This window comes from Passer montanus, unplaced genomic scaffold (assembly GCF_014805655.1).
Source record: "Passer montanus isolate IOZ18808 unplaced genomic scaffold, ASM1480565v1 scaffold18, whole genome shotgun sequence".
In the NCBI taxonomy this organism is placed as follows: Eukaryota; Metazoa; Chordata; class Aves; order Passeriformes; family Passeridae; genus Passer; species Passer montanus.
In genome coordinates, this window is record NW_024365381.1 from 7324027 (window position 1) to 7336819 (window position 12793).

General features: G+C 41.6%; 2 protein-coding genes across 2 annotated transcripts in view; one reads left to right on the top strand and one right to left on the bottom strand.

Annotated features, from left to right (window-relative positions):
• VTI1B (vesicle transport through interaction with t-SNAREs 1B) lies at positions 1-11417 on the top strand. Its single transcript, XM_039704898.1, has 6 exons — positions 1-159; positions 4664-4722; positions 6368-6559; positions 7889-8062; positions 9967-10028; positions 11042-11417. The coding sequence occupies exons 1-6, from the start codon at positions 45-47 to the stop codon at positions 11136-11138; spliced, it is 699 nt and encodes a 232-aa protein (XP_039560832.1). The 5' UTR covers positions 1-44; the 3' UTR covers positions 11139-11417.
• The window catches only part of ARG2 (arginase 2), a 20804-nt gene continuing 19321 nt past the window's right edge, over positions 11311-12793 (bottom strand). Inside the window, exons 7-8 of the mRNA XM_039704897.1 lie at positions 12630-12766; positions 11311-11735 (exon numbers count right to left, since the gene is read on the bottom strand). Of these exons, the coding sequence (XP_039560831.1) occupies positions 11530-11735; positions 12630-12766 (343 nt within the window). The 3' untranslated portion in view covers positions 11311-11529. The remainder of the gene's footprint in view (positions 11736-12629; positions 12767-12793) is intronic.

Genomic DNA, 12793 nt, shown 5'->3' on the forward strand with positions numbered 1-12793 from the left:
GGAAGCGCAGGGCGGGGCCGGGCCGGGCCGGGGGCTGTGGGGCCATGGCGGGCCGCGGGTCCGCGTCCTCGGAGCACCTGGAGCGGCTGCACGAGATCTTCCGCGGGCTGCACGGGGACCTGCGGGGCGTCCCCGAGCGGCTGCGGGGCAGCGCGGCCGGTGAGGCGGGGAGGGGAGCGGACGTCCCTCGGGGCACGGGCGGGGCCGCGGTCGCTCCGGCCGGAGGTGCCCCGGCGGCTGCGGGGCCGTGGCAGCAGTGTTCGGGGGCTCTCGTTAGACAGGCGCGTTCGAGCAGCTGGGAGGGCGGTGTCCCTGCAGGACTTTGTGTGGGGGGTTTGCAGTTGTGGGGACTGGGGACGTCGCTTCTGGTGGGCGCTTGCCGGGAGGAGGGGGTGGCTCTGCCGAGTGCTGCTGCCATGTCCCGCAGCTGTGCAGGTGTGGCTTCACTCCCCTGGAGCTCCTCTGCTCTGGCAAATTCCATCTCCGCTGGCAAGCAGTGCCGTGCTGGGTTCACAGGATGCTGAGGAGGAGTTGTTATTTGGATGCTGTTTCTCGCTGCCTCTGTTTGAACAGCAGAACAGGAGGCTCAGGGGTGACCTCCTGGCTCTCCACAGCCGCCTGAAAGGAGGCGGCAGCCGGGTGCGGGTCGGCCTCTTCTCCCGGGCAGCCAGTTTGCCAGTGGTTTGTCAGTCTGTCAGTCTTAAGCTGCACCAGGAGGAGTTAAAGTTGTAAGGAAGAAAAGGGTGGTTAGACATTGGGATGAGCTGCCCAGAGAGGTGGTGGAGTGACCCTCCATGGAGGTGTTTAAGGAAAGACTGGATGTGGCATCAGTGCCATGGTCTAGTTGACAAGGTCAGGTTGGACTCAATGACTGCAGAGGTCTTTTCCAGCCTGATTGATTCTGTGATTCAGTAACAACTGCGGTGCTTTGGGGGTTTGGGGTTCTTGTCCCCCCTTTTTTAATTTGCTATGTTGGATTCACAATTAAAACCTCATTGGGAGAAATAGAAGCACTTTTTATTGTCAGAACTTCCCAGAAGTGTCTGTAGAATGGCGTTGGAGAATGTTTGCATTTTAAATGACTGTTTTTAAAGTCTGGTTTGTGCACTATGTACTCACAAAATACAGAAAACCTGTCATTCTAGCCACACTAGAATTAGGTTGCTGTCGGAACTTCCTAGAAGCATCTACAGATTTGTTAGAGAATTTTTGCATTTTAAATGACTGTTTTAAAAGTCTGGTTTGTACACTATGTACTCACAAAATACAGAAAACCTGTCATTCTAGCCACACTAGAATTAGGTTGTATTAGAAGCACAACATGGTTTTATGAGTGTTCTTTATACCACACCAGAGGGTAAAATGCTCTGACAGAACACTGCTCTGTAAGGATCTGTGCTTCTGATTTGGTCCTTGATACTTGGCAGAGTTATGAGAACCAGAAAGATGTGACAAGAATGTGACAAGGAGAATTTTGCCAGTGTTATTGAATGCCTCTGAACCCTTCCATGAGAAATGTAATCCAGGCTGCTCTGAGCTGCTGTGGTTCAGCTCAGGTTTTGTACCCCAGCGATGGGCAAGGGCTGTCAGCCACGTTCTGCTGTAGTGTTCATTCTCCCACAGTTGATCAGTTTTGTGTAAAATCATAAAGACAGTTTATTGAGAATATACCAGTCTGCACTGGATAACACAGAGCATGAAATGTTTAACATCCTGTTTCCTACCCGGCTTTCTGTTTAATAATGAGTTAAATTCAGGGTCACAGTCCTTGTCATCAGCATTTCCAGGAAGTTTGGTACATGAAAGGTGTTGAAGCCTGCAAATGACAACTTGCAAACCTGACTTAATTTCACTAGTGGTCAGCAAGAGTGAAAAACTTAAAAGGAGCAATACTTTTTCTGGTAGAATTCCTTATTTTCCTACAGAAATGCGTATGATCAGTTTCTTGGTGAAGTAAAACTTTGTCAGGCCTCCTTGACACTGTGGTAGTCATGTGCAATGGATTCTGAGCCATGGGCTTAAATGGAGTATTTACAGGCAACTATTTTTGCAATACTTGGGATTTTTTTAATAGATTGCAAATAATTGTAAGTTGAATTTTCAGACATGCTAAAAAATTTTAATAAAACCGTTCTATTATTTAAATTTTTTTTTTGCTGCAAAAATCCTGGCACTATTTTTTGGAAGTGTTTCTAAGAGAGTTTAACATCTAGGATTTTGTCTATTTGGTAGAGTCATTCTACTCTCCTAATGTTCTTTGTTTGCTTTTTGTACTTAGGAGGAGGGAAGTGTATATTTGTTTTTCAAGTCATCTGATCCTGAAATATTCAGGACGTGATAAAAGAGACTTTGGAATACTCTTTTAAGACAATTCACATGCTGCAAAAGCAACACAGAACCTGTGGTCCTTGGGACTTCTGTGAGGGGAAGAGGTTTGGAAATGCTGTTTCACTCTATATAAGCAAGATGACAAAGGGGAAGCAGTCTGGATAAGTTTCAAATGATGTCTCTTCCTCTACATGAGTTCAGTTAGCTGTACTTTCCAACTGAATCTCTTTGTAACTGATTGGAAATAAATCAGATGTTGATGAGTTTGTGGGTAATGCTGCCCTGGCACAGGCACTGCAGCAGCATTTTAGAGTTGTGTCCGTGTGCTTTGAGTTGTGGTTCAATGCAGAGCGACACCAAGGGAATCTCTCGGTGTATTTTGGTGTTTCTGGATACCAGCCAGATCCAGCAGAACGTTTTCAAGCCACATTGCTGGATTTCTTGTTGGCTTGTAAACAGAAGGGTCTCAAGCTATTGCTGCTTGGCTTTCTTAAACCGTTCCATGATTCTATGTCTTTTGGAAGCTGGCATTTCTTTGGCTGCAGGCTTAGAAGTACAGCATCTTATTAGTCTGTACAGGGAAATGCTGCTTTTCCAGATTGGTGATGGGTTTCCGTGACTTTGAAACAGCAAAGTGGGTTTAAGAGGGCACTGCTTGAATCAGATTAGTGAAATGACCTGTACAAAACAAATTACTGACTTTTCCACAGTTCATGTCCACGATTTCACTTGTAACCCAGCTGCACAAACAATGGCATCAGCACAAATGTATATGGTGGCAAATCATGGAGGAAGTTGAGGAGAGTATATTTAAGAACCTCTTAAGTCAGCATTTCCCTCTGAATAAATTGGGATGTGAAATTGCATTTCCTGATACCAGCTGATGTGTAATATATCAACAGCCATGATGTAGCTTAGTCTGTAATAATCCCATGTGCTACATGAGACCACAGCTGCTTCTTTAGATGATGGGTTTTAGTTCTGTCTTAAGTTCTCCACAGTTCAAATTCTGGGCTTAGTCTGAATTTGAACCAAGAAGGAAAGCTTACAGCTTAGGTGTGTTGTATATGTGAGAGGAGCTTTATGCCAGTTTCCTGAACACACCAAGTTTTTTCCAATCTTCTGTTGAGATCTCAGTGGTTTAAAAGCTACTTCTTTTGCAGAGGACTGTTCTTACCTAAAGGCATTATCAAGTGAATTTTTTTACTGCGATGATGTTTCTATAATGTTGTGTGTAATTTTGTCTTTAATCAAATTGGAGGAGTTTTACCAAGAGGGCAGTCTGCATTTTCTGCTTCCTAGAATTTTGTTTAAGACTGAATAATAATACTCTTTTGAGAGAGGTGGATTAGACTAGATGCATAGTTATCAGATTTCTGATAGAATTAAATTTTGTTTGCAGTACTCTACAACAGCCCTCTAGTGTTCATTTTCAGTGCTTTTGCAAAAGATTGCAGAACATGTGTTTTTGCTCAGTTGAGATAAGGAAAGTTTCAGATTTAGACTTTCATTGATGGTGGATGTTAGAGAGATGATTGATATGATATGATATGATATGATATAAAAAAATACATGCATTAAGGTCTTGTTTAAAACTAGGGTAATAGCAGTGAAACCCATTCTGTGGTCTCCAAAGCCGTAGGTACACAGATCTGGGTAAATTGCTGTCTCAAACAACTAAAACACGTAGTGTTGTTGGCTGATTCAAACAATTCATGTCATTCCACAAGAGGGAAGCATTTGGGCTTTAGTCTGTGAACCTGAGGTGATACCTTGGTGACATCTTTTATCTCAGAGAACTCTGGAATGCTTATCCTATGTACTTAGGTACTTTATGACCAGAGGAATGCAGAGTGCCAGATCTGCCAGGACCTTCAGGACTAACTTGAGAATGTAGATTGACCTGATGTTCTGTTCAAATCCAAATTTTAGTTACAGCCTTCAGTAATCTTGCCAAGTGTTTCCAAAAAATAAGTAATATATTTATGAGCTCTTTACCAATGTGTCTTTGCTGTTCTTTCACACTAAATGTTTTTCAACATGCAATTCTGTCAGTAGACATTGAAGGACAGTAGGTCAGAAAAATATTTGAAAAATGATTTTTTTTGTCTACCAGAGGCAGTGTTCAGCATTTGAAAGAGCAATTTCTACTCTCTTGCCCCACTCCCATCTGAAAAGTTGTCATAAGAACAAGCTGTTCCCATTTGAGATAAATTTTGACCTGCTGCTCTACAGCCAGCCATCTGTGGCAGCTTCCTTGTTTTTAATGGATTGAGTTGGAGTTCTGTTGTCATTTCTCTACAGTTTATCTGACATACTGGTTTTATTTTCCCAGAGGAGAAGAAAAAGCTGGTTCGAGAATTCGATGAGAAGCAGCGTGAAGCCAACGAGACGGTGAGTGTGAGGCTTCCAGCCTTCCTGATGGTTGGAAGGACAATCCTTCCTGCTGCCTTAAAGGACAGTACTTACAAATGTTACTTTTTTATGGATCCTATTCTGGCAGGTAGGAGTTTAAGCTTTTTACTGTTTGATGATTTATCTGATAGGTGTGTGTGTTAAGACTCTTGTGCATACTTATATGCATACATAAATATAGACACATATTCTTATGTATTTTTGAGGGGTTTTTAATGCTCAGTTTTGATAACTGCTTCACTTTGTTGAAAAAAGTAGAGTGGTGAAGGTGCAATTGAAATTGCTAGAGGTTTTCGGGCAGGAATGTAGAGAATCTGCTTCCTGGGGTTTTTTATTGCCCTGCCATCTTTTTTCATGTTGGTCTTAGCCTGTCTGATCTTTCTGTAGTAGTGTATAGGCTTGCTGGACAGCAGGTGATATGGAAAGCACCAAAAAAGCCATGTGACTTGTCTTTTGAAAGAAGACGTTATAGATTAAGCTTTTTTTTTTAATATTTCAGTGTACAGTTTGTTAGGTTGTTTTTTGGTCACAGCTGAACATGATGCTTTATTCCCCTAACTTACTGAGGTTTATTGACTGGTGCCACTAGGTGATGTAGGAGATGTGGAGCTCCTGCTGTGAGAGCTCATGTTGGCATACAGCTTTAAGCATTTTGAATTTGTTGCAACTGTCACTAGAAGTTGATGTGAAAATTCATGCATCCAGAATCTCGGGGCTTGCAGATCTTAACTCCAGTTGCTAAGTCTGGATGTTCAGAGCATGAATTTAGTGTTGTGCCTACCCATGCAATAGATCTGAATGCGGAAATGGCTGAGGTACTCAGCATCTTGTTTACCTCAATCTTCAACAGTAGCCTCTTTTCCCAATCTCTTTGGTTAGTGGACTGCCATGCCAGGACCGTGGGAGCAAATTCCTTCCTTTAGGGGATGACCAGGTTCATGACCACATGAGAAACCTGAACATACATACATCTGTGGGACCTGATGAGATGCATCCCAGCGTCCTGAGGGAATTTGCTGATGTAGTTGCTAAGCCACTGTCCATGGCATTTGAAAAAGTCGTAACAGTCAGGTGCAGTACCAGGTAATGCCCCACCCTGGCATCAGGATGATGTCCCTGGATGCCCCATCCCTGGAAGTATTCAAGGACAGTATTCAACCCGGTCTAGTGAAAGGTGTCCTTACCCATGGCAGGGGTGTTGGAACGAGGTGGTCTTTATGGTCTCTTCCAAACCAAACTATCCTGTGATTCTGTCTCTGTTGCACAGATGTAATAGAAAGCTGATACCCATCCTATAAATGCTTAAACTATAAGAAAGTGAGAATTGAAAATTTTGAAATTTAGAGTGATATTTTAGAGAAAAAAAAAATCAAGCATTTAAGCTTTGGATCTTTTGTTTGTTTCTATTGCAGTGTTGTGTATCTGAAAATGCACATGGGCTCAACAGCATTGGGTAGTGTGGTGTACTCAATACCAGATGGAGTGTGGGGTTTAGGGTTGTCCCCCTCAGCCAGTCCAACACAAACATGTGTAATCCCTTCATCTGGTGCTGGGTTGTGAGTATGGCTGCTGCTAAGAATAGATTTGTTGCTTTAAGGAATAAACATGCTTTCTTTTGTTAAAGCTGCGGGAAATGGAGGAAGAGCTGAAGTACGCTCCTGTGCCTTTCCGCAACCAAATGATGAGCAAAATCCGAGCCTACAGGAGAGACCTGTCCATGTTCCAGAGGGAGATGAGAAGCACAGATTTGGGGTTGGGCCGTGGAAACCAAGGCGATACAAAATATGGAATCTTTGCCACAGAAAATGAACAGAGTGTAAGGATTAGATGTCAACTTGATTTAACTGTGCTGTGATTGTGCAAAAGCAGTATTGCAGATGCGTTGTTTACAGTGTTTCTACTTTAAGCCACCTCTGTGCTTTTATAACTCCTTGTATATATCTCTGCATGTAACATGAATATCTTAGGGAGGAGAAAAAACACTCAGAGGAGAGCTTTTCTGTTCTAAAAGATAGGAATGTAATCAAAATGGAACTCCTTATGTGGTTAGTAATTTGCGCAACATTCTGTACCGAAACTCTTTGTTTAATCATTCCACAGGTTTCCCTTCCTACAGAAGGGAAAACACAGAAGTGGTTCTACTTAATGAAAAAAAGGTTAATTCACCTAGTTCTAATCTCCAAAACCAGCAAAGTGTGAATCGTGCATTGTATAAGTTCTTTCATAGAATTATCTTTTAAGCGATGTTAGTCTAAATAATTGCAGAAAATATAAGGATTTTTCCTCTAGCACATATTTCACTATGGTTTTGCTGCAACAATGCAAAAATTACACCAATTTCTTGTTTACCAGATAGGCTTAGACATATCCGAGCTAGTGAGACTGAATCTCCTTGTTGTCTTCAAAGTGCTGTCATCTGTACAGAAAGTTCATGGAGGTGGGCTTTTCATTTTCTGCCTTAGATGAGACCAGTTTTGACAGAAATTCTTTGCTTAATATTTGCTTCTGCTGTGGCTTGGGAAATTTTTGCATTTGATTCCTCTTGACTGATTACTCTAAAACCTGAGAGCAGGGTGATAGATTAGACTTTCTGAAGCTTAAGAAAACACTTTATTTTGAGCTACCTTCTGACCCCAAGGTCAGCAAACATTCCTTATCCTCTAGCCCAGGCTATTGGCATGAAAAGAGGATCTGTGTTACTTAGCAGCCCATCTGTTAGTGCTGTTTGTTCCTAATCCTTTTGACTGTAAACTCTTAAAGATTTCCCTGGCAACCAACTATGAAGTCGAAAATAAGGCTGACTTTAGATGTGAATGGAAGATAAAAGTTTGCATCTGGAAAAGAAAGATACTAATTTCATGTAAATATTCTTTGATGGAAAAGTAAATTGCTACAAAGACAGTTTTTTGGAACTGTTTTAACTCTTCAGTGCTGTATCCTTTTTAGAGATTTAACCAGATTTGGTCATAATCTTACAAGGTGAACAAGGCTCAGCCAAAATTAACTGGGTTGCATCAGTAAACATAAGAAGTATGTACAGCTAATATAAATGGATGGCCTATGGAGTCACATTCTAACTTTTTAATGTCACAAGCCTAATACTTCTGTCTTTGTGCTTAATAGTTAAGCATCCATTATTTTTCAGACTAACCTGCAGTCCCAGAGGGTGCTGCTTCTCCAGGGCACAGACAGCCTGAACCGAGCCAGCGAGAGCATCGAGCGCTCGCACCGAATCGCTGCTGAAACCGACCAGATTGGCACGGACATCATCGAGGAGCTCGGGGAGCAGCGGGAGCAGCTGGAGCGCACCAAGAGCAGGGTAAGCGGGAGCCTGGGCACTGCTCGAAACAATCTGATGTCACTCAGTGGCAACTGTCTGCCAGTAATTGCTCTCAGGGACCTTCCTAGGTGTAGTCATCCCATTGGATATCTCCCACATTTCTATATGTTCTCATAAAAGAAAAATAATTACTGTAGAAGTGTCCAAAGCATGGTGGTCAAATGTCTGCTGCTGTGTCTGTGCAAGATGGGAGATCACACCTATAGATCTGCTAGAAAAAATAGCATTACTGAAAAAGTTACAGATTAGAAAATTGTTAAGGAGTTGCCTTGTTACTAGGTTACTAGTTAAATTTAAGATTTTGGAAGCAGTTAGCAAGTTTTTTAATGAAATTAAATTTAGTAGAACGCTAATTATTTAATTACTAGCTTTCCAATATTTGCAGGGAGAGAGAAAATGTCAGAGAAGTTGTCTATTCCTCATCCCTGGTTCAACAAGCTCTGCTTCTGCTGTGAAAGCTTCAAAATCTAGTTCACTTGTTTTGTTTGCACACATATGCAAACCTGACAATTTTATTCTTGAACTAACAAACTGTGTGTGTGCAAGGGATCCCAGTACAAAGCTTTTAGGTGGATGACTTCAGGGGACACTGATTTTGGCAAATAAGCCCACTCAGCCAAAACATAAAGCATACCCCTGCTTTTGGGAGTTCTTTCTACACATTGCAACAAAGCCTGTAGCTTTTTCATTTAAGTAGTTCTGTAATTTCAGTCAGAATTTGATTTGTCTGTTCCAAAATTTCTGTTAGAAAGCAGGATATGAAATTGATCGTAAGATTTGTAGGTATAGTTTTTGTCCTTTAGCTAATAAAAAATATTACACTCCTTCAGGCATTACAGTCTCTCAACAGATGATTCACATAAGCATAGATTTGTTTAGCTTGGAAAAGGCCTTAAAAATCATTGAGTCCAACTGTTAACCCATCACTGCTGTGTTCAGCACTAAACAGGGTCTGTGACTTCTATTGTGAGCCTCTTAGGCAATGAATTGTGGAATTGTGTGAACCACACATTCCAGCTGGAAGCAGTCTTTTTTCTTACTTGTTCTTTCATAGTGAAGATTGGAAATCTACTAAGCTCCCAATGGACTTAATAGTTTTCTTCCCAGCTTTGTCCAGCTCAGTGCAAAGAAACATACAAGGAGTTTTGCAGTTGAGGGAAATATGTTAAACTACAGAGGAATTGTGCAGGCTGGTGTCTGTGATGTAAGTGACCTGGCTCACCCTTCACTTCCCTAGAATGTTTGGAAGTGGAATAGTGAAATGTTACCTGGAGACCAGTGGCCATGCATCATGAATTGTGTCTGTGAAGCAACAGCTTTTTTAGTTGTCCATAACCTCACTTCACTGCATGTTTCTTAATAGCTGCCTGGGTATGCTGGGCAGTTCATTTCTGGACAATACAAAGCTGAAATGGATTACCCATTAACAGCTCAGAGCTTGTACCCACTGGGTCACTTAGACCTCTGAGTGCAGCAGAGTTCTTTCTGTGATAGAACTTGAGCAGCATTTCAAACACTTTGATACGCACTGGGATGAACACATCAGTATAATTTTCTTCTGGTGTTAACAGAAATAAAACTTAATGAAAGAAGTTAATATCACTTTCCTGATATTTGTATATTAATTAAAGAGGCAGAAAGTGGTCTCAAATTGCAGATCTTTGTATGTATCTAAAGGAAAGTATACAGAAAAGTCTTAATTTCTCCTTAGAAAAGAGGCTGCTATTGTGGGTAGAAAACAATGTTGTGTCTCCATTTTGAGAGGATATGGTCATCCTTGGTTCTATAATTCATTGCATTTCAACACCAGCTGCTTTCATGTGCATCTTTCCAGTGTTGATGTGTGCTTTGTTAACTGACAAGTAACTTCTGTCTCTCCTCAGTTGGTGAATACAAGTGAGAACTTGAGCAAGAGTCGCAAGATTCTGCGCTCGATGTCTCGGAGGTGAGTGGTGTGGCTGACAGCAGCGTGGGGCATTGGTGCCTGCTGGATTTAATAGAAATCCTGGGGAAAAACAGAATGTCAGCTGGGACTGCAGGGAGGTTTTAGGAAATGTGCAAACAGAATGTGTGCCCATAGCAAACATGCAGATGCTAATTTGTGTGTTTTCCTTGCTGGTAATTGCTTAATGGAGTAAAAGGCTGAACAGCACTGAATGTGTGCTGTTTGGTCAGGATGTTGTGGGGTCTTTAACCATCCAAACCATGGTGAGGGCAGAAGCAAGTTACAGTGACTTGCTCATGGTGCTTTCAGATGCCACTCATTCAGGTTGGGAAAAGCTGTGCCATAAATCACTGCAGCATTGGGCTGTTTAGCCCATACCAATGCCCATACCAAAGGCCTAGGCTGGCCCATGAGACACTCTGAGCCAGAGAATGTATGATTTTGATGGTTAAAACTTTGACTTCTTAAGTGGATTTGCAGTTTAGCTATATTGTTTAATTAGCCTTAAAAACGCAGTTCATAGACTGTATTCCCCACAGGTACTTATCTCCTCCCAACCTTTCCTTTATGCCCATTGCTAAAGAAGTTGTCATAACTGTCTACTTTTCAATAGTAAAAGTAATTTATTATTTTGAGATTTTAGTTTTCCTTCAGCACCACAGTTCCAAGTAAAAGCACCACAATGAGGGTTTTTTTAGCACAGGACTTCAGGTATTGTTTTCCTCTTTGCTTGACTGAAGGAGTAGGCACATGTAGAGCAATTATCTGCCTTCTGTGGGACAGGGGAAAAGGAACAGAACTGCTACTGCTGAAATGGGAGATTCAAACAGAATTTCCAGGAAAACATGAGTAATGAACTATTGAGTTTGGCCCTTTCTGCTTGTTGAGAGCTTTTTGAAAAGCACAGTGTGGTCTCGCTGAAACAGGGAAGGGAAGATGGTGATCTGAATCTAGAATCTGCTTTCGTAAACAAGCTGAAAAAAACCCCTTGGGTTTTTATTTTTTAACTCTAGAATAACCACAAATAAGTTGCTGCTGTCAATTATCATCATCCTGGAACTGGCCATCCTAGGAGGTGTGGTCTACTTCAAGTTCTTTCGCAAGAAATGAACCTTCATGACCAAGATGAGCTTTTCCACTGATGAGGAATAGGATGGGCTATCTGCTCCCTTTGCCTGTCTGAGGGCTGAACTGAGTCATGAGACAGCACATTCAACTGAAACTGTACTGACACTTGAAAGACAGAGAATGGGAGTAAAAAGAAACAGGCTTGAACTACTGGTAAGATTAATAAGAAGGTAATAAATATTTTATTGTCTCATTTTGTATATACTTAACTAAATGAATAAATCTTGCTATGTAATAAAGTAGCCACTGATCAATGGAAAAGCTAGTTTATTTAAAAATTGAGACGTTAACAGTATTTGCCAAGTGTTGACAATCTGTCCACTCAAGTGCCTCAGCAGAGCTCTGTAGTGTCCAATATATCCAACATGGGTTCTTAAATCCTCACTTGCTCTTCACTGTCAGATTCATCTGGAGAGCTGGGTGTTGGGAGTCCATCGAAAGCGATGTGTGCTCCTTCCCTGGTCTGCCCAAAGCACGTTGCTATCACATCGACTGCGAGGCGAGCAGTTGCTTTCACTGCCTCTTGAGAAGCTCCGAGCAGTGGATTGACTTCAACCATGTCTACAGCTGAAAGCATTCCTGTGAAAATGATTTGCAGCTTTGTTACTCTGACAAAGGGTACAGTCTTCTGCACGGTTCTGTTCACAGCCTTTTGTTCATTGTAGCAAGTCTGGTATTTGGGTTTGTGACCTGCTCGACCCCTTAGACAAGTAAGATTGGCACTCAAGGGATGAAGTTTGTTCTCAATTGCAAATTTGTGTTTTTAATTTGGTTCTTTCTTACATCATCACTACCTCACTCATTTGTGCTTTCAGCATTCAGGAAAAACGTTTGATGTTCCATACACATTTATGAGAGGAACTTTTTTTCTCCCAGTCCAAAAATGAGGGGTTATAAAATAGTCTCACTTTGTATTCTTTTGCCATCTTGTTCATGAATCTATAGACTATTGTCTGGTTGGGATTTTTTTAACCTTCTTTTACTGCAAATAATATTGTTTAAACATATCAAATAAAAACTTGATGGTAATAAGATGAAAAGTCCTCATATATTGAATCAACTGCAGTATATTTTATGAAAGCTTGATTTGTTAGTCTTGAATCCTAGAATAGAACTTCAGACTATTTAAGATTGTTTGCACCCATTTTTGTATTCCAGATGCCCATTTTCACATCTTGCCTCATGTGCTTAGGATTAGGGAGCAGTATTACACATTTTTGACATTAGCTGTTAACATATTGTGTATTTTCTTTTGCTAAGCTGAAGTTATTGCTGATTAAGATGCTTCCAACACCAAGGGAATTGCCCAATCACAGGACTTCTTTTTCCCTTACTGAAGGCTGAATTGACGTTGCAGGCACCTTTGCTTTGACTACACTTACTACCTATTTATACCAGAAAAACATAACCAGTATGAGCTCTGGGTAGTTTGTCCCGTTCTTGCTTAGCCCCGTACTGCTGGTCAGCTCCTACCTGTGTTGTGTATTTCCTCTGTGATGTACATGCCTTCTCTGTAAGTTAATCCACCTAGAACAGGAGTCCCCGTTGCTGGAGCCAGTGAGGGATCAAAAGCATCGATGTCAAAACTCAGGTGAATTGGTCTCTGTCTCCTGAGACAGAATAAAACAAGAAAAGCA